Genomic DNA, 27616 nt, shown 5'->3' on the forward strand with positions numbered 1-27616 from the left:
GTGCTCCAAAATCTCCTGATAGCTAGCTGCATTGACCCTGCCCTTGATAAAACACAGTGGACCAACACCAGCAGCTGACACGGCACCCCAGACCATCACTGACTGTGGGTACTTGACACTGGACTTCTGGCATTTTGGCATTTCCTTCTCCCCAGTCTTCCTCCAGACTCTGGCACCTTGATTTCCGAATGACATGCAGAATTTGCTTTCATCCGAAAAAAGTACTTTGGACCACTGAGCAACAGTCCAGTGCTGCTTCTCTGTAGCCCAGGTCAGGCGCTTCTGCCGCTGTTTCTGGTTCAAAAGTGGCTTGACCTGGGGAATGCGGCACCTGTAGCCCATTTCCTGCACACGCCTGTGCACGGTGGCTCTGGATGTTTCTACTCCAGACTCAGTCCACTGCTTCCGCAGGTCCCCCAAGGTCTGGAATCGGCCCTTCTCCACAATCTTCCTCAGGGTCCGGTCACCTCTTCTCGTTGTGCAGCGTTTTCTGCCACACTTTTTCCTTCCCACAGACTTCCCACTGAGGTGCCTTGATACAGCACTCTGGGAACAGCCTATTCGTTCAGAAATTTCTTTCTGTGTCTTACCCTCTTGTTTGAGGGTGTCAATAGTGGCCTTCTGGACAGCAGTCAGGTCGGCAGTCTTACCCATGATTGGGGTTTTGAGTGATGAACCAGGCTGGGAGTTTTAAAGGCCTCAGGAATCTTTTGCAGGTGTTTAGAGTTAACTCGTTGATTCAGATGATTAGGTTCATAGCTCGTTTAGAGACCCTTTTAATGATATGCTAATTTTGTGAGATAGGAATTTTGGGTTTTCATGAGCTGTATGCCAAAATCATCCGTATTAAGACAATAAAAGACCTGAAATATTTCAGTTAGTGTGCAATGAATCTAAAATATATGAATGTTAAATTTTCATCATGACATTATGGAAAATAAGGAACTTTATCACAATATGCTAATATTTTGAGAAGGACCTGTATAGTGTGAAGGACGGAAAGAACTTCCTCTACAGCTCTTCTTCAGCTACACTTTGTTAAATAGAGGCCATTCCTTCTTGTATAGTTCCAACTGGTGCTTAATGTGAATTGCACTAAGAGGCGAGGGTCTGAAGCAGCAGCATAAAAGACACCTTCATTCATCTTGTCATGAGAAATGACTCTTCTCTGGAGAATAATCACAGTTCAGGAATCGGATGAAATTCCCTTCTTGAAGATGTTCCACTCTTCATTGAACAACCTTCCTGGGTTTAGCTGGCTGATGGGGAGTTTCAGGCGTGTAAAATTTACAACTTAATTACCTTCAATCATCAGGTTGAGAACCTATAGCAGCACTCTGTCCTCACTGGTCTTCTGATGTTCTGATTCCAGGCCACAGCAGGTGAACTGGCTGAAGGTGGATGATGATGTACCGTCTCATGTGGTTATCACCGGTGGGGATCTCTACATCGAGAATCTGAACAAGTCCTACAATGGGACCTACAGGTGTGTGGCGTTCAACCCGCTGGGGGAGTCTTTCGACGACTACGTCCTCTATGTCTACGGTAAGCCATGATCTCTGCTAAAGCTTTATTATCTTGGCCTATCTGACTTCTGTACCTGTATACAGTCTCCAGCCTTTCACTCATCCACTCAAGCAACACAATTAATTTCTGAAGTTCCTTTGATTCATGCAGATTTTGTCTGGGATATTCCACTCTTTAAAAATCTTGAATACTTTGCTCAGTTTGAAGAGGCTGAACATGAACAGCAGCATAATTAAATGTAAAATACTGAGTAATTTATGAGGCTGCTAAGCTGTTAACACAGGTGCTCATTTGTCACACTTGGAGCATATTAAACACTCTGCTGGCATAATTCAAGAAATGCAACTTGACTTTAAAACAAGGGATCTGTGTTGTTCTTGATGTGGTTTTACTAACACTTTATTGCTGAACTCTGCTTTATTAACCAGACTGCATGATCCTCTGCACTTTTATTTAGAGCTGCGTAACACCGCAGATAATAATGCACGAGTCCTCTTCCTGTCTTTAGGAAGAAGTTCAGATATTTTACCTCAAAGGTTCCTCTTAAAAACATTCACAGATTTCTTTTAACGAGATGAAAACATCACCATTTAAACACTATTAAGGGAAATTCAACCTCTGCATATTAACACACATTTAAAAAGCATGTCTTGAAACTGGAGTACTTTTAGAAAATGAAACATTTTGCTGAGTTTCTCTCCAGAGAAACCTCTTTCTTTGTGGATTGAGGAGATTGTGGAGTTACTTGAAAATATGCATTAAAGAATGTTAACAATAAAATATCACCTCTGATAAACACTAGGACCTAAAAGTTTGCAAACCTTAAAAAATAACAGGTCGTTTATGAATGAATGAATTTCCAGCCTAACTTAGTTGTTCAGTTCTGTTATTAAACATTTCCTTAAAAGAAGCCCAACATACTCAAAATTTGGGGAAGTCTTCTCACATGAACTTCTGACTTCTAATGTTTCTGTAATATTTGAATTAAATGTTTAAAAATTTAAAATTAACTGTTGACTCTTGAAATCCCCCTTTTTTTAATGTTCCTAGAATGCTCTTTAGATTTTCTGTTACTGATGGCACCTGAAAAAACGGAACTTGTTGGGGGAAAAAGGCCTTAACCACAACATTTTACACAACACATGATAGTTTTTAGTTAAAACGCCTCGTTTTTGTTTCTTCAAAATAAATCAATTTGATTTTAACTTATATTTAACGCTAAATCCCAAATTACATGTTGATAAAGGTTCACCTTAAAGTCATCTCAGCTCCAATTTACCTTTAAATTAGTTTAGATTCAAAACATTTTGGGCACAATTCAGACTTTACAGCTTCATTGTTGTTCCACTGTCTGTATGATTGCATTGAATTGGCCTTTTATTGTAAACTGGTAAATGTCCTGCACTTTATCAAGTCCCCAGAGACCCCAAAGCACTTTACACCACAATCAGTCATTCACACACTGACAATGGTGAGCTACATTGTAGCCACAGCTGCCCTGGGGCAGACTGACAGAAGTGCGGCTGCCATACAATTGGTGCCACCGGGCCCTTTGACCACCATCAGCAGGTGTAAAGTGCCTTGAGACGCCATTTGTTATAAACTGGTTCTATAGACGTCAATAAACTGAAACTGTTTTAAAAACAGGAGATCATAGGAAGATGGAGCATTTGATTTATTCTGTTGCTTTTTTGTCACACATGTTTAAATATCAGACAGAGATAAAAAGTAAAAATAAAGTAGTTTACAATAAATGCTTCATTAAGGGAAAATAAAGCTATACAAACCAACCTGACTGTATGTGAAAAGTATCCCCTGAACTTAATAACTGGTTCTTATCAATAATTGACAACATGTGTTTTTCATCGCTGTGGGGCAGCTTTGGCCCACTCTGCTTAATTCAGCCACATTTTAAGGTTTGTGAACATGAACAGCTTGTTTAAATTTATACACAGCATCATCAGATCCAGACTTGGACTAGGACACTCCAAAGCTTTTTTTTGTTCGTTTGTGAGAAATTCAGCGGTGAACTTGCTGGTCTCATCTGGATCATTGGCCTGCTGCATAACTCACCTGTGTTTGGGCCTAAGGTCAGGAACTGATGGTAAAGAACAGAATTCATGGTTTCATCAGGTATAACAAGTTGTCCAGGTCCTGAAGCAGCAAATCAACCCCAGACCATTACACTACCACCACCATGTTTGACTGTGTAGGTGTAGGCATGATGTTGGTTTTCTGAAATGCTGTGATGATTCTACACCATATGTACCAGGATGCGCACCTTCCAGAAAGGACCACTTTTGTCAGTCCACAGAATATTTCCCCAAAAGTCTTGAGGATCAACAAGATGTTTTTTTTTTTTTTGGCAATTGTGAGAAAGACCTGTGATCTTTTGGGTCAGCAGTGGTCCTGGTCTTAGAACTCTCCCGTGGAGGCCATTTTTGCCCAATCTCTCTTATTTTTGAATCATGACCTCTGATCTTAATCTAGACAGGTCTGCAGAGCTTTAGATGTTGTTCTGGGTTCCTCTGTGACCTCCTGGATGAGTTGTTGATGATCTCTTGGAGTCATTTTGGTAGCAAAGCCTCTTCTGGGAAGGTTCTCCACTGTTCCATGTTTTCTCCATTTGGGGATATGTGCAAATACCTAATCTAGTATATGAATGCTTCACCCATGTCCCTGACACATCATTCATCCAATCAGCACCAACCAGGGGGTTGGACCACGCTGAGCGATGCATTCAGGCAGTCCTTCAGGCTGAAGGCCTGGAAGGTCCAAAGTTAGGTTAGATGGGACATGCTACTTCACTAGGGCATGACACCATTCATCTGTAGGCCTTTAAATGGGTTTTTACTCACCTTTCATGTCCTAAGCCCACATGATATAACAAAATGGGAATCAATCCAGAACTTATTCTCCTCTAATAACTATGACTAAGAAATTCTCCTAGAACAGGTTCACTGACACAAGTTAACCCACATTTTACATTCTAATAACCAGTTCACCACAAGTCAAAACTCCTTACCTCATAAATGTTTCTTTTTCTTCCAGCATCCTCACGCTTTGTCTAAAGCCACAATTAAAATGCCTCCTTTCCAGGACTCGGCTATTTCTTGTGCATTTAGAAGTTCTTGTATTTGCTCTTTCCGATTCCCATACATAACATCAGAGTCCAAACCCTTACACTTTGGTACCCAGAGGGCACCCGTATATATAGGCATCATCTTCATGTCTTAACCCCAGGTGCTGAACACTGCTCTCAAACATACAGGTCCTTCTCAAAAAATTAGCATATTGTGATAAAGTTCATTATTTTCTATAATGTAATGATGAAAATTTAACATTCATATATTTTAGATTCATTGCACACTAACTGAAATATTTCAGGTCTTTTATTGTCTTAATATGGATGATTTTGGCATACAACTCATGAAAACCCGAAATTCCTATCTCACAAAATTAGCATATTTCATCCGACCAATAAAAGAAAAGTGTTTTTAATACAAAAAACGTCAACCTTCAAATAATCATGTACAGTTATGCACTCAATACTTGGTCGGGAATCCTTTTGCAGAAATGACGGCTTCAATGCGGCGTGGCATGGAGGCAATCAGCCTGTGGCACTGCTGAGGTCTTATGGAGGCCCAGGATGCTTCGATAGCGGCCTTTAGCTCATCCAGAGTGTTGGGTCTTGAGTCTCTCAACGTTCTCTTCACAATATCCCACAGATTCTCTATGGGGTTCAGGTCAGGAGAGTTGGCAGGCCAATTGAGCACAGTGATACCATGGTCAGTAAACCATTTACCAGTGGTTTTGGCACTGTGAGCAGGTGCCAGGTCGTGCTGAAAAATGAAATCTTCATCTCCATAAAGCTTTTCAGCAGATGGAAGCATGAAGTGCTCCAAAATCTCCTGATAGCTAGCTGCATTGACCCTGCCCTTGATAAAACACAGTGGACCAACACCAGCAGCTGACACGGCACCCCAGACCATCACTGACTGTGGGTACTTGACACTGGACTTCTGGCATTTTGGCATTTCCTTCTCCCCAGTCTTCCTCCAGACTCTGGCACCTTGATTTCCGAATGACATGCAGAATTTGCTTTCATCCGAAAAAAGTACTTTGGACCACTGAGCAACAGTCCAGTGCTGCTTCTCTGTAGCCCAGGTCAGGCGCTTCTGCCGCTGTTTCTGGTTCAAAAGTGGCTTGACCTGGGAAATGCGGCACCTGTAGCCCATTTCCTGCACACGCCTGTGCACGGTGGCTCTGGATGTTTCTACTCCAGACTCAGTCCACTGCTTCCGCAGGTCCCCCAAGGTCTGGAATCGGCCCTTCTGCACAATCTTCCTCAGGGTCCGGTCACCTCTTCTCGTTGTGCAGCGTTTTCTGCCACACTTTTTCCTTCCCACAGACTTCCCACTGAGGTGCCTTGATACAGCACTCTGGGAACAGCCTATTCGTTCAGAAATTTATTTCTGTGTCTTACCCTCTTGCTTGAGGGTGTCAATAGTGGCCTTCTGGACAGCAGTCAGGTCGGCAGTCTTACCCATGATTGGGGTTTTGAGTGATGAACCAGGCTGGGAGTTTTAAAGGCCTCAGGAATCTTTTGCAGGTGTTTAGAGTTAACTCGTTGATTCAGATGATTAGGTTCATAGCTCGTTTAGAGACCCTTTTAATGATATGCTAATTTTGTGAGATAGGAATTTTGAGTTTTCATGAGTTGTATGCCAAAATCATCCGTATTGAGACAATAAAATACCTGAAATATTTCAGTTAGTGTGCAATGAATCTAAAATATATGAATGTTAAATTTTCATCATGACATTATGGAAAATAATGAACTTTATCACAATATGCTAATATTTTGAGAAGGACCTGTATATCCTCCCTTGCATCACGGCCTGATACTGGCAGAGGTTTCACCGCATGTTAATGCTGTCATTAACATGCATTGCTTTCCACTAGTTGCAGTTTTCGCTGCTAGGATGTGCGCCACGTCACGTCAGTCAGCTCTTCTCTGTGTGAGCCACTTCACCTTGTGACAATGCAGGCAGTTCTCTCTTCTTGGCTTGCTTTCTGGGTCCCCCTCTCATCCTGCTGCAGTCGGTGTCCTACACGTTTTAGCTGTTCAGCCAGCGTCCCAGACCTGTCTGTTTGGCCTCTAATAGGTCACCCCAGGGCACATCCACACCTCAACAGTGGACTGTCCTTAACCAAACTGTTCATGTGGAACACAAGAACAATTTCACGCTAAAGCACTAAAAGCATGCAATGAAGATATCAAAATCATGCAGCAAAAAATAAAATCTGAACTGGACATAAAAACTCACAATAAAATAAAATTGATCCACTGGTTCTCTGGGGCCCCCAAGCCTTAGAAATGGCTTGTAGCCCTTTCCCAACTAATGTCTTTAGATCAGGGCATGGTGTGTTAGATTTTGGGATCTTTTAGCCTACTTCATGCTGCCAGACATGTTCACTTTAAATGATATATTGGTGCTACATGTCTGGAAGTGATCAGGCATAAGTGAGGCAGGTGAAATTGAACTCAGCTTCCAAAAAACATGATTAGTCACAAAGAAATTTCTTTAGTTGAAACCCTTTCACAGCATTTAATGTAACTGAATAGGATCTGTTCAAGTCTTCTGCACCTGGGTCTGGTTGTAAATAAGTGAGAAGGGTAACAGTGGTAAGCACTTCCCGCAGTTTCAAGTCCTTGCAAGGGCTTTCTAGATTATAAATATTATAATTAGCTTTCTTTTTCTGTCTTTCTCTCTCTCATTCTTTATGTCATGACACCCTTTAGTCCTGTTCTCCCATCTCGTCATTGTTAGCACATGCAGTAGAGCCAGAAAGCCCCGTAAACCGCTTTGACAGTAATATCCTAAAATCCACTTTCACAACCCCCAAAGCCCTACCAGGTTGAGGCAAAGTGTGGATGTTTCAGAGAGTTAAAGTAAGTGGCAGGGACTATGAGTAAATAATACCTGATAGTAAAATGTTGTTTTCTCTGGTGCTAAAGCCTGACTTCATAAGGTTCAGTCAGTCATTGGATTTCATGGTAAATATATCAGATCAGGGGGCATAGTGTTTCTTTTCATTACATCTTAATGTAGGTCAGGTTAGATTTATTTATAAACTCAAAAATGCCATATCTCTGTGATGTTTCATAGACTCTGCAGCACAAAGTCCTGTTTTCTCACAGGTAAGAAAACAGGACTTTTAAAGACTGTTTTTACTCTACTTGAATCCCAACTTTGATCGATACAAGAGTGATGCATGTGAACTTTGGAGACCTGTGGCTTGCTTTCATAAACCAGCAGAAATCTTGTAACCTGCCTCCGCCTACTTCTGCAGGATTTTGTCCTTATTCTGCCTTCCACATTGATCTTTTATCCTCCTTTCTTTCTCCGCCTTAACGCATTATCTCAACATGCCTCTCTGCTGTTGATACCAATAACATTTACTCCCCTAGCTGAGCATTACAGTCTAATGTGCTCATTTTCCCTGACCAAAATTACTTCCCAATTACTTTTGGTAGAGCCTGAGCCTGCAGAGAAATTGTTCGGCTGCTATTGTCAGAGGGAATTAGCAGAGTGAAAAGGCTGGGTTTTATTTGAGGGGTAGAGAAGTTCAGCGCCTGATGGACGAAGGCTAAATGAATGTTTCTTACAGTGGGCTGTTCTGCTGTGCTAATTACGTCTGCAGTAAAACAACAAGGTACCCCCACAAATCAGGAAACGCCTCACAGCAAGCTGCTATAATCTAGCTGTTAGTCTATCTAGCAATAGGGAAACAACCAGAGAGAAAACCTTACTTACGTCAAAATTAAACATATTTCCAGAAAAGCACAGATTGAATCTGGTTTAATTTAATGCTCGATCTCTTCCTAAACCTCCATAAACCTCCCGGTCAGCATTATGAGCTGACAGAAATGTTCCTCTGAGATAGTTTGCAGGTTCACAGCCACTGAGATGTTGCAGCAGTAGAAATGCATGCATGCACTGCATTTGAACTTGTATAATTTATTCATGCCAGGGTCAAACAGAGGTCTTCCTTAAGCATCGTGCCACAACAAATCCACTCTGACATCTTCTCCCCATAGATGTTTTAAAATATTACTGCAAAAGAGTCCACTTTACCATTCAGTTACTCAGGAAAAACGCATCTGACTGAGGATTCCTCAGCATGCTGGAAACCCTCCACAACATTTTTAAGCCAAGCTGAACTTTCAACCCTTAGATGCTTTTATTTCTGAGCAACTGGTAAATCTGATGCTTTTGTATTTTTATTTGTCAGCATTTAATGAAACAAATGTTTAACAGAATAAGGCCACTCTCAGCAGAAAGGATGAACAGTAACAGTTTTAGCAAAACATTAAATTATTTTACTCTTTTGTTTGCTTAAAAATGTATAAATTAAAAACTGTTCTCAGAATCAGGCAAAATTCATCCAGGCATAAGCAGGTGTAGAAGAGTCTGAGGGTTTTATGTTGTTGAAATGTTATAGTTATGTTTCCAAAGTCTGGAGAAAAATGGAAAAAAGCTTCAGCTTCCAGACTTTATTTCTTGTTCCACTTCCTATTGAATTCACCGTATATTATTTCTATGGAGCTAGTTCTCAAAACTCGTCTCAACACACTTTTACACGTCAAACAGGTCAGTTTTATGTAAAGAAATATATATATAATTAAATCAGTCCAATCATACAGATAGATTAGAATTTATTTACGTTCATTTACTGAATATTTTGTCTTTTCTGCTTTTTGTTTCTTCTATTAGACTAAAATCTTTAGATGATAACCTTTATCTTTGGTTTACTTGTGACAACTTCAGTCTCACTCATTTATCCTTTTTGAGTTACTAACAAACACTCATTAAAACAATAATATTTTTACTGCTTTTAAACTGGACCCAAAGTATTTGAACTGGGTTTGGTTTAGATGCCCATTAAAGCATTTGAATCCCCTGTTTACTTCTTTTATTTGATGACTAAATTGTTGCTGATAAATCACAAACTGTAATTATAGGATCTGTATTTGATCTACATGAACAGTCTAGATTTCTTTGCATGGTGGATAGTTGGTAGCTTTGTGACCTTGCAGCAAGAAGGTCCTTGGTTCAAATCCCTGCCTGGGGGAGTTTGCATGTTATCATCGTGCATGCATTGATTCTCTCCAAACATGTGATCGTTAGGTTGAATTGGTCTCACAAAATTGCTACTAGATGTGAGTATACCATGTTGTTTTGTCCTGTGTGTGTCTGTATTTCCCTCGGATGGATGGATGGATGGATGGATGGAGGGATGGATAGATGGAAAACAAAAAATTCAAATAAGTATTATATAGAGTTGTATACACATACATGTACATTATACACATGGATACATACACACACAAGTATACAGGAGTTGGACAATGAAACTGAAACACCTGTCATTTTAGTGTGGGAGGTTTCATGGCTAAATTGGACCAGCCCGGTAGCCAGTCTTCATTGATTGCACATTGCACCAGTAAGAGCAGAGTGTGAAGGTTCAATTAGCAGGGTAAGAGCACAGTTTTGCTCAAAATATTGAAATGCACACAACATTATGGGTGACATACCAGAGTTCAAAAGAGGACAAATTGTTGGTGCACGTCTTGCTGGCGCATCTGTGACCAAGACAGCAAGTCTTTGTGATGTATCAAGAGCCACGGTATCCATGGTAATGTCAGCATACCACCAAGAAGGATGAACCACATCCAACAGGATTAACTGTGGACGCAAGAGGAAGCTGTCTGAAAGGGATGTTTGGGTGCTAACCCGGATTGTATCCAAAAAACAAAAAACCACGGCTGCCCAAATCACGGCAGAATTAAATGTGCACCTCAACTCTCCTGTTTCCACCAGAACTGTCCGTCAGGAGCTCCACAGGGTCAATACACACGGCTGGGCTGCTATAGCCAAACCCTTGGTCACTCATGCCAATGCCAAACATCGGTTTCAATGGTGCAAGGAGCGCAAATCTTGGGCTGTGGACAATGTGAAACATGTATTGTTCTCTGATGAGTCCACCTTTACTGTTTTCCCCACATCTGGGAGAGTTACGGTGTGGAGAAGCCCCAAAGAAGCGTAGCACCCAGACTGTTGCATGCCCAGAGTGAAGCATGGGGGTGGATCAGTGATGGTTTGGGCTGCCATATCATGGCATTCCCTTGGCCCAATACTTGTGCTAGATGGGCGCGTCACTGCCAAGGACTACCGAACCATTCTTGAGGACCATGTGCAACCAATGGTTTAAACATTGTATCCTGAAGGCGGTGCCATGTATCAGGATGACAATGCACCAATACACACAGCAAGACTGGTGAAAGATTGGTTTGATGAACATGAAAGTGAAGTTGAACATCTCCCATGGCCTGCACAGTCACCAGATCTAAATATTATTGAGCCACTTTGGGGTGTTTTGGAGGAGTGAGTCAGGAAACGTTTCCCTCCACCAGTATCACGTAGTGATCTGGCCACTATCCTGCAAGAAGAATGGCTTAAAATCCCTCTGACCACTGTGCAGGACTTGTATATGTCATTCCCAAGATGAATTGACGCTGTATTGGCCGCAAAAGGAGGCCCTACACCATAATAATAAATTATTGTGGTCTAAAACCAGGTGTTTCAGTTTCACTGTCCAACCCCTGTATATATAAAGTACAGACCAAAAGTTTGGACACACCTTCTCATTCAAAGAGTTGTCTTTATTTTCACGACTATTAATATTGTAGCTTCACACTGAAGGCATCAAAACTATGAATGAACACATGTGGAATTATATACTGAACAAAAAAGTGTGAAACAACTGAAAATATGTCTTATATTCTAGGTTCTTCAAAGTAGCCACCTTTTGCTTTGATTACTACTCCGCACACTCTTGGCATTCTGTTGATGAACTTCAAGAGGTAGTCACCTGAAATGGTTTTCCAACAGTCTTGGGGTCATTGTCCTGTTGAAAAATAAATGATGGTCCAACTAAACGCAAACCGGATGGAATAGCATGCCGCCGCAAGATGCTGTGGTAGCCATGCTGGTTCAGTATGCCTTCAATTTTGAATAAATCCCCAACAGTGTCACTAGCAAAGCACCCCCACACCATCACACCTCCTCCTCCATGCTTCACGGTGGGAACCAGGCATGTAGACGCCATCCGTTCACCTCTTCTGCGCTGCAGAAAGACAGGGTGGTTGGAACCAAAGATCTCAAACGTGGACTCATCAGACCAAAGCACAGATTTCCACTGGTCTAATGTCCATTCCTTGTGTTCTTTAGCCCAAACAAGTCTCTTCTGTTTGTTGCCTGTCCTCAGCAGTGTTTTCCTAGCAGCTATTTTACCATGAAGGCCTGATTCACGCAGTCTCCTCTTAACAGTTGTTCTAGAGATGTGTCTGCTGCTAGAACTCTGTGTGGCATTGACCTGTTCTCTAATCTGAGCTGCTGTTAACCTGTGATTTCTGAGGCTGGTGACTCGGATGAACTTATCGTCCGCAGCAGAGGTGACTCTTGGTCTTCCTTTCCTGGGGCGGTCCTCATGTGAGCCGGTTTCTTTGTAGTGCTTGATGGTTTTTGCGACTGCATTCGGGGACACTTTCAAAGTTTTCACAATTGTTCGGACTGACTGACCTTCATTTCTTCAAGTAATGATGGCCATTCGTTTTTCTTTACTTAGCTGCTTTTTTCTTGCCATAATACAAATTCTTACAGTCTATTCAGTAGGTCTATCAGCTGTGTACTGTATCCACCTCCTGCACAACACAACTGATAGTCCCAACCCCATTTATAAGGCTTGAAATCCCACTTATTAAACCTGATGGGCACACCTGTGAAGTGAACACCATTTCAGGGGACTACCTCTTGAAGCTCTTCAACAGAATGCCAAGAGTGTGTGGAGCAGTAATCAAAGCAAAAGGTGGCTACATTGAAGAACCTAGAATATAAGACATATTTTCAGTTGTTTCACACTTTTTTGTTCAGTATATAATTCCACATGTGTTAATTCATAGTTTTGATGCCTTCAGTGTGAAGCTACAATATTCATAGTCATGAAAATAAAGACAACTCTTTGAATGAGAAGGTGTGTCCAAACTTTAGAGACAATATAATAGAATATTACACTTGTATGTATTGATATTGCACCAAGAAAATGAAAATGATAATTGTTTAGGTTTTGAAGCGTTCAGGGCTGCAAAACAACGTTTGGGTAGAAGATGTTTTTCAGTGTATTTGTTCTTGTCTTCATTGCCCTGAAATTCTTCCCTGAAGGTAAGAGGTGGTGACCAGGGTGTGAGAGGTCCCTGATGATGCTGTGGGACCTCCGGAGGCAGCGGGTATTGCAGATCCCCTCCAGAGATTGAAGAGGGCAGCTAATCACTCTCTGGGCAGTGTTTATGACCCTCTGGAGCTGCTTCCTCTCTGCGACAGTGCAGCTGGTGAACCACAGCGAAATGCCGTGGCTCAACACCTTCTTCAGGATTGAGGTGTAGTTTTCAGTCTAGGTCAGGTCTTCACTAATGTAAGTGCCCAGGAACCTGAAGTCTGGCACCATCTGCACCCTGTGCCTGTTTGTGGTGATGGGCTGAATGTCCTGTTTACATCTCCTAAGGTCGATAATCAGTTCCTTTGACTTGGAGGTGTTCAAGATGAGGTTGTTGGTGCTTTAGGCAAACTGGTGGGAATCATGTGTAGGTGGCAGGCATGAAGGTATGTGACTCTGAACCAGTTTCTCGGAGCACTTTATAATGATGAAGGTTAGTGCCACTGGCCAGTAGTCCCTGAGATTGCTAATATTCTTTTTTTTTGGCAAAGGGATGATGGTAGAGGACTTTAGGCAGAGTGGAAACCCAACCAGCTGACTGTTTTTTACTGAAATATTTATGATGTCATTTAAAACCAATGGAAAAAATCTAGAAACAATTAAATAAAATAAAAGCAAGGAGAAAAGAGGACTCGCCAACATGGATGTGAAGCAAACTTCAAAGTGGAAAATGTTCAGGTTCAACTAACTGCAATTATGAATAATATTTTCTACTCTGAGCTCCTAATTACAGAGTCAGTTTTCACCACAAGGGATTATGTTCTAGTGTTCTTCATACACCAGCAGAACATTGAGTCTTCCGAGTTCACCATTAGCCTGGCTTTGCTGCAACACAACAGAATGAGGTACTTCAATCCAAAACGGCTCTCGTTAATTCCTTTAAGAGCCGCTCACCCAGCACATGGGCCAAAACAAGCATCTACTGTTCTGTTTGGTTTTTTATCTTCATGTCTCTGTGGAATGATGTCTTTGAAAACATTTCTCCTCCCGTTTACAGATGTACTGAGTCTACATGATTCAACCCGTGGTGACAGAGAGAAAATGCCTGGTCCTGTCAACTGCTTCAGAGCTCTGTCACAAAAAAGAGTAAAAATCTTCTGGGGATCAGGGATGCATCTTCTTTTTTAGTTAAGAGGCTGTTGTCCTCTGGGAAAAAAATAGGGATCCTATAGCTGTGGGCATTGGAATTTCAATCATGTGAAATATCAGTTATAAGCCAAAAGACACCAGTTTGTGTGTGCAACTGTGTTGTAGCCAATTACAGCTCACATAACAGCATTAAACATAGAAAAGCAATCTTCCTCCTTACTTTGCATGGAGATTGAATCTCTCTTCTTGCGAACATCACCCCACGGTGAGGGCTGCCAGTTACCTCTCTCATCCACCCACATGTCCCCGTTGGTGGGAGAAACACAAACACTGTAATGTAACATGTGGGCAACTTAAAAGCATCACGCACACACACACACACAGAGGAGAACAGCCACCATTAAAACCAGTGAAGACCTCCATCCCTTCACAACCGGTCTTTTGATGACTTTGATGAGTCCTCAGGCCAACACCGCTAACGTCTACAGTAATTCAGCAGCAAATCATGCCGAACGTTCGCTTTGCTAATGTGAAAAAAATAGATGTTATGGCCGAGCTGTCGGTTGCTGATTATCACATCATGCTGCAGACCTCCCTCCTACCACACATACACACCAACTGCTGCATCCACACCATCACCGCCATGAGACCCTGCTGTGAGCTGTTTATGTAATCAGAATGTGTGAGGAGGGCATGTATGTATGAAGATCAACCATGCATTTTAATGGTTCAGTCAGTGGAATACTTGTAGTAACAATAAAAACTGATGATTAACTAAATAAACCAGAACTCACCTAATTTCTTCACTCTATTAACCATAAACTTAAACCTTTAATTATTCCAGCCACACCAACCATTCACAACACTTGCATCTAAACTGCATCCCCATCTCTTGCTCCATGAAAGGTAGAAACATGGGTGTCATGATGGATGACCTGCTGACCTTTAAAGATCACGTTGCAGCCATCGCTCAATTGTGACACTTTGCATTGTTAAACATTCCAGTCCCGGGTCTTCTGCAGCCTCTAACAGGTTTTCTTCCAGGTTTGTCCTGCAGTTAGCTCCATCCATCTTCTCATCAACGCCGACCAGATTCCATGTCCCTAAAGCATCCCCACACCATGATGCTGCCAACACCGTGTTCTACCATGATGATGGTGTGTTCAGGGTGATGAACAGTGGTATTTTCCCATCACGCGTATTGTTTTGCATGTGGGCCGAAAAGGTCTTGGTCTCGTCTGATGAGAGCATCTTCTTCCCGTGTCTCCATAAGGGCAGCTTTTAAACGGGCCTTCCAGCATTCTTTTAACCATGGCTGAAAACAAATACACGCCAAGATTTTTAGATTTTTCTTAATTTTAATTTAAAAAAGTGGTATCCATTTTTTTCCTGAGTTCAAGGGGTGTGGATACTTTCACAACTAATTGCATTTAGTAAAATTATTTTTATTTGAAGACTGAACAACTGATTAATGAGAAAATATATTAATATGCAAAATGTCAGCCTGTAAACACAACAAAGCAACATACCCAAGTTTAGTAAAAAACTATCCAAACATTTCATACTTTAATCTCAGAACTTGATGTGTTTTCAATTATAGTCCAGCACTTTAACACAGGCTGCAAAGCTGCACATTTGTCTTCAGTGAACTTCCGCCACTGTTCTTTCTTAGCTCTACCACTATTAGAGCCAAAAGAAAGCAGCCAGAGCCAGCATCTCCCTCTAATGCATTTGATTCCGGACCATTGTGACCCTTAGTGATGGAGAGCACCATGAGTCTGGCTGACACTAACAACGTTAACAGGAAAGAGAGTTCAGTCTGTGCAGCTCCAGCTCCCATTGCATCCTTTACTGCACAGCCGGAAAAAAAAAACACAATCGTCCCAGTTTTTGTTTTAAACTTGTGTGAGAATCATCCTGAGGGGTCTGAAGACGTTTAAAGGCTGCCGTTACCTATCCAATAACTGAGTTCTCTTCCTCCCTGCTCCTCCACTAGCTCTGGATTTTATTGCCCAACATCATGATGTTTTTTTTCTCAGTCACCTCCCTACTGACTACTTCTCTAAGGCCTTTTACTGTCAAAATAACACCTGGTCACTCCCACCACAACCTTTTATTGTAGACAGCTTAAATAAAAGCAGACAGAACTAAAATTCAAATGTCACGAGATGGAAAAAACAAAACAAACCTCCGTAATGCGTCTGTCGAAGATTATCCGGGTGATCTTGGGTCTCCTTCTATCATTTTCTATCTATCAAAGAGGCCAAAATAACTATGAAGACATTCTGTGATTTTTATTGGTCTACACTCACCGGCCACCAGCTCAGTTTCCCAACAGTAATAGCAAATCAACCAATCAAATGGCAGCAACTTAAAGCATCTAGACCTGGTGATGATGACCTACTGAGAAAGAGAGGGGATTTGAGTAAGTTTGTTGCTTGTTGGTCTGAGTGTTTCAGAACCCCTCTGATCTACTTGGATTTTTCTACATAATCATCAAACAACCACTGGTTCCAACCAAGGTCTGCAGAGCACCATCTGTGAAGGGTCAACACATGGAACCTTGAAGCAGATGGGCTAGAGCAGGAGAAGACCACATCATGTGCTAGTCCTGTCAGTTGAGAACAAGAAACTGAGGCAACCATTCACACAGACTCACCTGAACTGGACCAGAACAGGTTGGAAAAGAGTTGCCCGATCCGATGAGTCAACATTCAGATGGTCGGGTCAGAATTTGGTGGAAACAGGCAGGTGTGATGGTGGTGTAATGGTGTGGGAAATATTTTCTAACCAAACCTTGGCACAAATTGAACCCCTCAGCCTGCCTGAGTATTGTTGCTCACATCTCCATCCCTTTATGACCACAGTGGACCTATCTTCTAGTAGAATAATGCACCATGTCACAAATCTCAGATCATCTCCAACTGGTTTCTTCAACACGTTCAGTGACCTCCATCGACCTTCACAGTCACCAGATCTCAGTTTAAAGAACCTTTGGGATGTGGTGGAGCAGGAGCTTCTCATCAGGGGAAAACGGGGGTCCAACCTGGTACTAGCTAGGTGTATCTAATAAAGTGGCCGGTGACTGTATAGTTTTATAAACTGTATTTTCTGAGGAGTCTCTTTAACACCAGATCAAGACTCCACCAAGAAGTTAATGGCCAGTCTTTGGTGGGGCTTATCAATATTTGCAGCAAGTTCCCTGTTTCTGGGGGTTGTTTAACATGATGAAAGCGTATCTGAGTCCTAAAGGGAGATGTAGTGGATCATGGTGGTAACACTGGCAAATACCTGCCCTTCTTGGTCACCAGGGAAATAAACACTACAGTTCCCTATATCATGAGGTTTTCCCTGGACAAAAACCTCATGATGCCCACACTTAGGTGCCTTCAACCAAAATGATCACACTAAGCAGCGGAAATAAAATAGCAGAAACAGAATTTTAATCACTGTTTTAACAGTTTACTTCTATGTTACTGAAGTGTTGCATTGTCAAACATTATTTAGTTGAAGAGAGGAAAACTTTACCTGCAGCAGGTTGCTTTCAGGAGATCACCTCTCCAAGTCATAAACAGCGCTGGATTTGAGAATCAGATGCTTATTTAGCCTTACATTCATTTGTATAAACAGCCGTAAATGTTTTTTTAACCCTAAATGCTTCCTAATACGTTCTTTTAAATAGTATAGAACTGTGTTAGTGCAGGGAAGATGTTTACTTTGGGGCATATTTTAAAGACCAAATGGTCTTTGACAAGGGCGTTGTGAATTGGAATAGAGGTGCAGTCCTTTATTAAATCACCCTGACAGTCTTTTAAAACACAGTCAGTCAGTCAGTCATTTTCTACCGCTTTTTCCATAGTGGGTCACGGGGAAGCTGGTGCCTATCTCCAGCAGTCTGCGGGCGAGAGGCGGGGTACACCCTGGACAGGTCGTCAATCCATTGCAGGGGAACACACAAACAACCATGCACACAGAGAGATCAGTTAACCTAACAGGCATGTCTTTGGACTGTGGGAGGAAGCCGGAGTACCCGGTGAGAACACACTCATGCACAGGGAGAACATGCAAACTCCATGCAGAAAGACCCCCCAGCCAGGAATTGGCCCCAGGACCTTCTTGCTGCAAGGCAACAGTGCTACCAACTGTGCCACCGTGCAGGCCATTTTAAAACACAGGTGTCTAAAAATGTAATTTCTACTTCATTCAGAGAATAACAGTAACCCCTGAAAACTGCTTCAAAGAAATGCAGAACAAGAAAAAGACCCTAAAAGGATTTTAGGACACAGTAAAAAAATCAATGATGTAGATTTCCAGTAAAATGTGGGCAGAAAAAACACACAAAAGCAAAAACAATCCATGGTCCTGAGATCACAACTAGCATCCATCAGAGGTACAACACTTAACATCCATCAGCAGAACAAAAACATCATGTTCATGATGGCTTCTCAGAAACACTTACCAAAACAGTTTCACCCACATCACACTAAGAGCATTGAATCCTAATTTATATGAGACAATCAATACAAAGCTTGTGAAAACATCCCTGTTAAAATTCAGAGTTTTGTGATGTAAAAAATGAAGCCATGATGAATAATTTCTAAACTTTAATTTAAAATGTATCAAAACAAAACTGATGCACCAACCTGGTGGTATGAGTGAGCACACCTTAAACTAACTTCAAACATGTGTGGGTTCAGTTTTCTATAAGCTTCTCATATCTTGAACTGGTAATATTTCCACACCCAGCATGGAAACCGTCCCACACATTTATACAACCATATGTAACTTGATAGGCAACTTAGTGCCTTGCCCAGGGGCACATGGACATGTAACAAGTGAAAGCTGGAATCAAACCCACAACCTTCCGATTGCAAGAAATCTACCCTCCTCACCGAGCCCCTGTGGCACCCCAACATTAAATATTAGTAAAAAGACTTAGTTTAAAAACAAAGCAAGTGCAGATTTTGTGCAGCTGGAAGAGTTTCGGATCAGAATCAAATTGATGCAGACTAGGTTTTCACAGTTTTCACTTGGAATGCCTTTAACTGAAACCATTTTGGATCTAAATGACTGTTTTCTGTAGGTTCTTCCTCACGTGTCATAAATTACACACCTGCGCCGGAGCGTGCTTCTTTTTATCGCCTTGGTTTGGCTTGATTGCAGACTCATGCTCGGTGTTCCTTGCATCTCGTGCTCACGTGGAGTTGTGCAGCTCTCCATCCGTAGCGGGAACAGTTCCTGTCAGGTTGAATCTCGGAGCTTCCCACGGTCCTGCATCGCTTGTTTCTGGCAGAAACACTGACTCATAAGCCTCATCTGTAAACAAGGCCTGATGACTCAGCAGGAGGAAAAACACATTCCTCCTGTCACATTTGAAAGTCAATGAGCTGCCTTCATACATTGCACCAGCCAGTGCCCAGTAAGTGGAACTGTACCATGTATGCAGGACCAGCTCGCTAGCCATGTTTTAAGATATCGTTTGTAACATTTAGTTTTTAATGAGTTGTTGACACTGATGATTCAGAACATCTGCCGGACCCTGGATGTTCCTGATGGGATCAAAAAAATTAGACGGCACCATCCCTGAGCTGCTTTGTTGTTTTCTGGCTTCATCTTCCAGCTGACTTCCTAACTGGTCAATTCCATAATTTCTTTGTCTGCGAATTGGTCTGAGCAGCCATCTGCATCGTCAGCGTTGATGCTTTAAAAACATGCTATACTGGAGCAGAGCTGGAATACTGATCCATTATACCTGGAGGCAATTCTGCAGTTTTAAATTTTGCTTCAGGCAGAGTTCTAAGGGGCTACATTTTCCTCTCGGCCTCCTATTTGAATTTCCTAATTTACTTTATAAAAGAGCAAAAACTATAATATTATAAAACTAACAAGTATAAATTTGTCATTAACTGTGAGCATAATTTCCCTGAAGGAAGACTGCTTTTAAATCATGTACTGCTTCTGTACCCCCATTAAAATATTAACAACAACAGCAATGCTTTCATTATCATCGTAATAAAACTTTGATGGAAATTTGTTTTTGTGTTTATTTCATAGAGAACAAACTGTTTTTAAACCAGGTAGAGGTGATCATTTAAAAGAAGCATACAGTTCTAATCTGGATGTAAACCAGTTTAATCGTTTTAAAACCAAACCTGTCAAGATTTAGATTAATTAATCATTTTTGAAGTACAAATGTTTAATAATGCTTATAAATGCAGTGCTTTTCACGTTTATTTATGTTACATTTGATGCTTTTCCTAGGATTTACCACATCTCTCCTAGATTTATCCAATGTTGCTCTGGTTTCTGACTTAAGTTTTACCACCTGTTTGGTCTCTATACACTTAATTCAGGTTTGCAGCTGTGGTTCTTAACCTGGGTCTAAAATGTCAAACTAACCACTGAAACTGATATTTATGCTACAATAGCAGTAAATTTGTCCTGCATCATGCTCTATTTTAGGCCAGTTTTAGCATTGTTGTTTCATTATTTGTTACACCTACAGATATTAAGAACTAATTAATGTTCCAGCAGCTTTAAGGTTTAGGGACACTGTTAATATTGTCAATAAATTATTTAAAAGTGCAACAAAACAGGATCTATTCATTGTTTCGGGAATTTGTTTCATTTATTGATCTAAAATAGGACCAAACATTTACATGCAGGAATGTTTGTTTGATTTAAAAGAAAAAACATCCACATCCAGGGGCTTTTTCAGCTTTATCTTAAAATACAAAAAGCATAAAAAGTGGCTCCATTACAATTTCACTTGGTAATAAAAATAAACTTTAACGCGGAACAGAAACAAAAAATCTTTTTTTCTCTCAGAACCTTGCAGAAGTTGTCCATTCATTCATTTTCTGCAACCCTAACCCTAAGCAACCCAACATCCAACTGAAGGCCGATATTTACCTACACCGACTAAAGAGACACATTCCTTCTTAGTTCTTTCTGTCTGACATTAAACATTTTCTGTTTTAGGTCTGTTTTATTTCTGTTTGCTAAAAGTCAAAATTAAGGAAAGACATAATTTATGATATCTTCTCCAGATGCATGTCCTCAGTATTTGGTGGAACCACCTTCAAACTATTTGACTTGGGTAAAAGGTTTTGGGTTTCTTTCACAGGCTTCTCACAATAGTTTGCTGGCATTTAGGCCCATTTCTCCTGGCAGAACTGGTAGAACTGGGTCAGATTTGTTGGATGCCTTGCTCACACACACCTTTTCAGCTTTGCCCACAAATCTTCTGTTAAATTTTCTATTTTCTATCTCCACATGATGTCATCCTTTAAGTGCACCAGTCCTTCCTTCAGCAAAACATTCCCACAACATGATACTGCCACCCCCATACTTTACAGTTGGGATTGTGTTTTCAGGCTTTAAAGTTTCCTCCTTTTTCCTCCAAATTAAATATTGGTCATTTTGGCTATAGGATAAAATCAGCTTTCCTCCTTATTTTTATCCACTGTATGTTTAGGACTATGGGAGAAAACCAAAACTCCCAGAACAAACAGGCAAACAAGGGCAGAGCATGCAAGTTCTAACCAGAACGAGACCTGGGGTTTGAACCAGCAGCTGTATAGGTGTGAGATCTACGCAATGCTGTTAGCCCATTTCAATAGCAACAATTCAAAACAACGCAAGGCAAATCAATTTATCCAGTTTAATAGAAAATTATATAGAAAGGTTCAAATTAATTTACATTGTAGTGACCCCAACTCTCAGAAATCTGCCTTTTTGCAGACATGTCACTATTCTGACTGAGACCTTTGATTTTAGCAGGACTTTAAACTGGGCAGCGATAATCTTTTATCCCACAGACAATGTTCCTGAGATCAGGAAACTGTTGCTTTAAATGCCTGTGAATACATGTGAAATTATTCCTTAAACTGAATTATCTTATTTTTCTACTTTAGAACTTGGTAAACGTTTGAACGGAAAACATTGTTGGGTTTTTCTACTCAGACTCTTACAGAACACATCTCGACCTTACAGGATTAAGCAGAAAAGCCAGAAAAATACTGGGTTTTATTTTTATTTTGGAAAATCATAAATGATAGGGTTTGAGAAAAAATGTAGAACCAGTTTGTTGTTAGCAACTTGGCTTGGCCTTTTTCTAAATTCCTGTCCTGTTGGAGTGATCGGCACCTGATGATGTCACAAAAGGCATCTTTTTCAAGCTGTCTAATATTGGCTTAGAAGAATCTGGACAGGCTAAGAAACAGTCAGAACCGAGATAAAAACCCAGTTGAAATTGGAAGACAAACCTGATTATCTTGTCTAAAGATTTGGTAGCTTTATGTTACCTTCACACACCTGAAGTAGAGAAGAAACTGGTCTGGTTGTTTAGTGAGGAACCCACTGAGAAATTCAGAGGTTAGTTCCTGGGGTGAACCATCAGGCAGTCTAAAGGTGACCTCAAACAACAGCTATGTGTTGGTTTGTTCTCCATCAGCAGAAAACGTCTTCATCCCCCTTTAGATGATAAAACAGAAAGACACTTTTTAGAAACACAGCCTAAAAACACACAAACCAAGAGGTTCATGTCCTGGTCTCCAAGACAGTTGATTCTTCATCTTCTGTCTTCCTTTTAGACTAGTCCACCTTTAGTAGAACCAACCAAACCATTTCTGATCAAGATCCTCCTAAAACAGCCGTGATGCACCAAGTCAAGGACTCACCTAGACCTTAATGTTAGGAAAATGGGCCCCGTTTGCCTTAAAAAAAAGAGCTTTTCATAGTGTGGGTTTTCCACATGTTAGTAACATTCATTTCGTAGCCAAGTGGGTTGATGACCCACCCACCTTCTGCAAATAACACAAAATGTCATGCAGGCGTGGAAAATTGCTCATGCTAGCCTGGATTGCTTTTAAAAGTCATGCTTGATGTCATGAAAAGCATGCACAATTTATTTCTGTTCCACAAAAAGATTATTGTGGCTATGAAACATGTTGGGGATGAGAGCTGGCTTAATTATCAGTAGTGTGTTGGTGTGAATTAACCTTTAGACTGTTGTCTGCGGCCATGCATGCAGAAAAAAAAACAACGCTCCGAACTTCTCTCTCTTGTTAGGTATCCAAAACGAGTTTTTAATTTTAATAAACTGTCTGCAACTTTTACAATTACTAAAAGAGGAATAAATTAAGCATTTTTATACAATTTTTCAGAGGCAGTTTGTCTTGTTAAAAATTTGAGAATTGGATTAATTGTGACTCAAACAGTAAAAGCTTGTCTGGAAGATTATACTACTGGAAATTTGTAAAACATGTCCCAGATTGCAGAAAGTACAAAATTCATTGAAATACCCATGCTAGCCCAGTAGGTGGCCCAGGTGTCCTAAAACTACTTTAGCAAATTTTTTTTTTTGCTGATATTCTTATTTTTACCCGCAAATATTTAGGCTTTTCAACATGAGGTCAAGGTTAATGGCATCATTGTAAGAAATAATCTCTAGAAACCATCCATCTGTCCGTCTATCCGTCCGTCCATCCATCCATCTTCCCACAGACACTTCCCAAATGTTTCAGGACAGAAATGATGTTTAGTGCATCCAGCAAGTTTTGGATCAGCTTCTGGGTAATTTCCTCAACTCTCTCAATAGAGGCATCCAGGAGGCATCTTGATCAAACTCCGTAATCTCACCTTGATGCTGATTTAAAGTGGCCCGTGAATGGAGCCTTGAGGAGTCCCATAAGTGGTTGTTGTTTGCTTAGATTTATAATTACACATTATACTCGGGGCTTGCCAGATTAAAGGTTAACCAGTAAAGCCCAGTACTGGACAGTCAGGTGGAAAGAAGATGAGAGGAGTAGAGGGACTGAAGGTGGATGGATTTAAGTTTGTGGGGTTGACCATCCTCATCAACTGGCAGTGAATAAGAGAGGTTAGGAAGTGGAGTGGAAAAGGTGGAGTGGATGAAGGCACATGTCTGGGATGATTTGTGACAGAGGGATAAAGGCAGCAGTGAAAGAGAAGGTGTGACGTATCAGTTGGAGATGGTGGCTGCAACAAATAGACAGGAGGAGAATCTGGAGGAAGCAAAGATAAACATGTTAAGATGTTCATTGAGACTAAAATGGATGGTTCAGGTTATTCATGTTTGGAGAAAAAGAGAAGCAGGACTGAAATGTTCACAATGTCTGCAACAGTGACAGAGCTTGTTCTCACGATAATTTACCATGTCTACAGTACAAAAAGCCTCCCCAACCGTATCAATGCACAATTTTCAGAGTTAATACGATTTAAACTTAATAATATAAAACACCCCCTGCATTTGTTTGACACTGCTGCTTTAGCTTCATTTTTCAGCCTCTAACTGCTAAACCCAACAGTTTTTCCATCTCATTGACTTTCCTCTCCTCCTGTCTGTGTCTGTACACATTTCCTCTCCTCACCTTTATAAAACACCTTGTTTCATTAAAGTGTGGACTAGCTTCCATCCTTATCAACTGCCACAAATTACTTTATTTTTTTTTCCTCAGTCCATTCCCAGGTAATCAGAGCAGCATGGGAGGTCTCTAAGCAAGCAGCACCGCCGGCTGCTTCATATCAATGCAGCCCGGCCACTTCGGCGGGGAAAATGTCACTTTGATACCTCCCACTGGTCACTGACACGGTGGGGAGCCTAACCTGGCTAATGAAGTAAAAAGAAAAAAGCTGTGAGGGGAAAATGGTCTCCAGTCAGAATGTTTTGTTCATCAACTGTGCCTAATGTGGCTCATTTTATTTTTTTCTGTTTTAGTTTCCACCTCATGTTTTCCTGCAGTGTCATTTGATTATGTTTGCATTTATACATGTTTGCTTCCCCGATCTCCTTGAAAAGAGAAACAGACCAAAGGTACATTTATTTAGAGATAGATCACTTCATAGTTCAACATACAGTGGACCTAAAAGGTGAACGCATCCATTTTAAAACAGCAAGATTTTGTGACAAATGAGAACAAAATGAATCATTTTTAAACTTATTCCACCTTAAACATGACAAACTGTATGCACTGTGCCATTAAACTGGAAAAAACACACAAATCGGTAAACAGCAAAACATAAAATGGCTGCAATAAGTGTGTGCAGAATTTAACCAATACTTTGTTGAAACGCTTTTTAATTGAATTTCAGCATTCAGACCATGATAATATGTCCACTCTACCTGCAAAAGTTCTCCAAACCTCTTGAATTGTGAGGACCTCTATTGTCCACAGTCTTCTGGACTCTGGCTCGGTTCTTCATAAACTGAAGCCCAATCTTCTGTTGAGTTTGATGTATGCTTGGACAGAAATGTAAAATCTATCTTCATCTTCAGTTTTTTTTAGCCAAAGCATAAAAGCTTCAGGCAGAAACTGACTGGTGTTTACCAGATCCATCTGAGCAAAAGTAATCACACAGCATGATGCTGCCACTGCCATGCTTCACTGCTCAGTCTCATGTTTATGTCAAACCTACCTTTTGGATCAGTGACCAAAAGTCTTTTATGAGATTTAGCCATGCCTGCCTGTTTTCCTTGGTGGAAAATGATTCTGTGTTTAAGCCCAGCTTCTCAGCCTAAACAAACTGGGAATAAAGGAGGTATTTTCTCTAGAACTCAACCAGGAGCTTCTTCAGCATTACTCTCGTCTCCTCGCAGCCTTCCTGACTAGTTCCTAAATTGTCTTTTCCATAACTCTGGAGAAACGTCCAGTTTTAGTAATGTCCCTCTATATTTTCTTCCCTTCTTGATGATAGTCTGTGCCATGCCCTGACATGTATTTGATTCAGTGGAAATGTGTTTGGACCCTTCTCCTGACTGATCCCTGTGAGATCCTTCTGATCCACTGTGACCTCACTGCAAACTATGGCTTTAGCTATCAAAGGTAAGTGAAATACTGCGAGGAAACTCCTGCAAGGACAGCTGAACTTTATTTTAGGTTAATCAGATTCAGTATAACTGAAGCCTGATTTGTATCTGAGAAGACTGAATCCTGAAATCAAATCAAAAGTTGCTTCAACAAAGTTTTAGTTACAGGGTATTCATACTTCTGCAACACCTTGAAAATTAATTGTGGTTTCACATTTCCCCCTCCTAACAAACGTTTGTTTTTCTGTTGAACTGCACAGGATAAAAGTCCCATTAAAGACAAAAACTTGGGGTGCTAACAGATATTTGTACACATCACAGATCCACTGTATGTATAACTGTTCAGACATTACACAGAACCATGCAGCCATTCAACGGTAGAAGATCTGAGATAGTCTCTGAGTTCCTGTCAGATGAGATGATGTGCTGCAGTATGTCACACAGCTCCATCAGGGTGGTTCTTCATGAACTCTGCAGCAGTCCTGTAATTCTCAAACACACAGAGCTGGTGGTCATACATCAGCCGCAGATAACATCACTTCACAGAGACTTTATCTTTATGGCTGTTATGCTCATTTGTTTCCTCCTCCCGTCCCACCCTGTGTTTGACATGTATTTGTCCTCTCATCCAGATGCTCCCACCACCACCCCTAAACCCACCACAGCTATCATCACTACCACTTCCACCACCATCACAACCTCCACCCCGAACCCTGAAGCTAGCCAAGGTACAGTACCATCCTGGGTTTTTATGTTTCCCTGCTCTTGCTTTACCATGTACGTCTGTATATTTGTGTCCTTCATTGAACTGTGGGACTTAGTTAACCACATAAGACCAGCTATCACATCCCAGTTAGAAATGGGCCTGTTCCTGGGACCAAGAGTTTAAAAAATTACTGTTTCTAAAGTTTCCATCAGACCATTTCTGTGGTTTAAAGCCAGAGAGACATCAGAGAAGGATCGGGAGGGACCAAAATAATGTTTTTTCTGGCTGTATGACAAAGTAACGCAGCATTGCCTCTCCACCTGCTGTTGCTATGCACTGCCAGTCAGCTGGCTGAAAGAAGATTTTTTTCTCACATAACAGAAAGACAAACTCAGCAATTTGGAAACATTTCTCTCTATAAAAGAACAGATGAAGTCATTGCGTAGCATTTAAAGGAGGGTCTGCCATCCCCCTTATTAACGTAACACTGTTTTAAAAGTACAACTGGGAGCCAAGAGTTACATCGGATGAAGTAAAAAATTTACCGAATGTTCAGTCTTCAGTGTCTTCAGTCAGAGGCTTCTTCAGATCTGCTGTAAGACAGACGCTACAGGAGATCCTTCCTGCCCACAACCACTAGCATTTATAACGGCTCTTTGAAGAAACCTGCAGAATATGATTTACAACAACATTTAATTTCTCTCTGGGATTAATAAAGTATTTGTGAATTGAATTTGAATTACAGCAGTTTATGTAGGATGTAGGCATGGGTCAAGTATACCAGGAATTTAAAATGTTAGTTTCAAAACTGCCAAAAGTTTCCGTTCTATGGTTTAAATTCCCATAAATAACTCATAAGAAAATAAAATAACGTTTTTAATTGACTTGCTCCTTTCAGCTGGCTGACAGATGGCTACTCCACATTTAACTCTCTTACTACACAGACATGGCTGTTTCGAAATAAAGGAGGTTGTTCCTCTGCAAATAAATCCGAAGACTTTGTGAAATAGCCCTTTAATTTCTTGCCACATCCATTCATCAGAAACCACATTCAGCATCAGCGGCAGTGCTTACAATTTGCTCAACACTTGGGGGCGCCATCTCTGATCTAGACATTTAAACCC

General features: G+C 41.0%; 1 protein-coding gene across 1 annotated transcript in view; it reads left to right on the top strand.

Moving 5' to 3' along the window:
• The window catches only part of cadm1a (cell adhesion molecule 1a), a 598640-nt gene that overhangs the window by 504783 nt on the left and 66241 nt on the right, over nucleotides 1–27616 (top strand). The window contains exon 8 of the mRNA XM_047378234.1: nucleotides 1373–1545. Coding sequence (XP_047234190.1) covers nucleotides 1373–1545 — 173 coding nt within the window. The remainder of the gene's footprint in view (nucleotides 1–1372; nucleotides 1546–27616) is intronic.

This window comes from Girardinichthys multiradiatus, chromosome 11 (genome assembly GCF_021462225.1).
Source record: "Girardinichthys multiradiatus isolate DD_20200921_A chromosome 11, DD_fGirMul_XY1, whole genome shotgun sequence".
NCBI lineage: Eukaryota > Metazoa > Chordata > Actinopteri > Cyprinodontiformes > Goodeidae > Girardinichthys > Girardinichthys multiradiatus.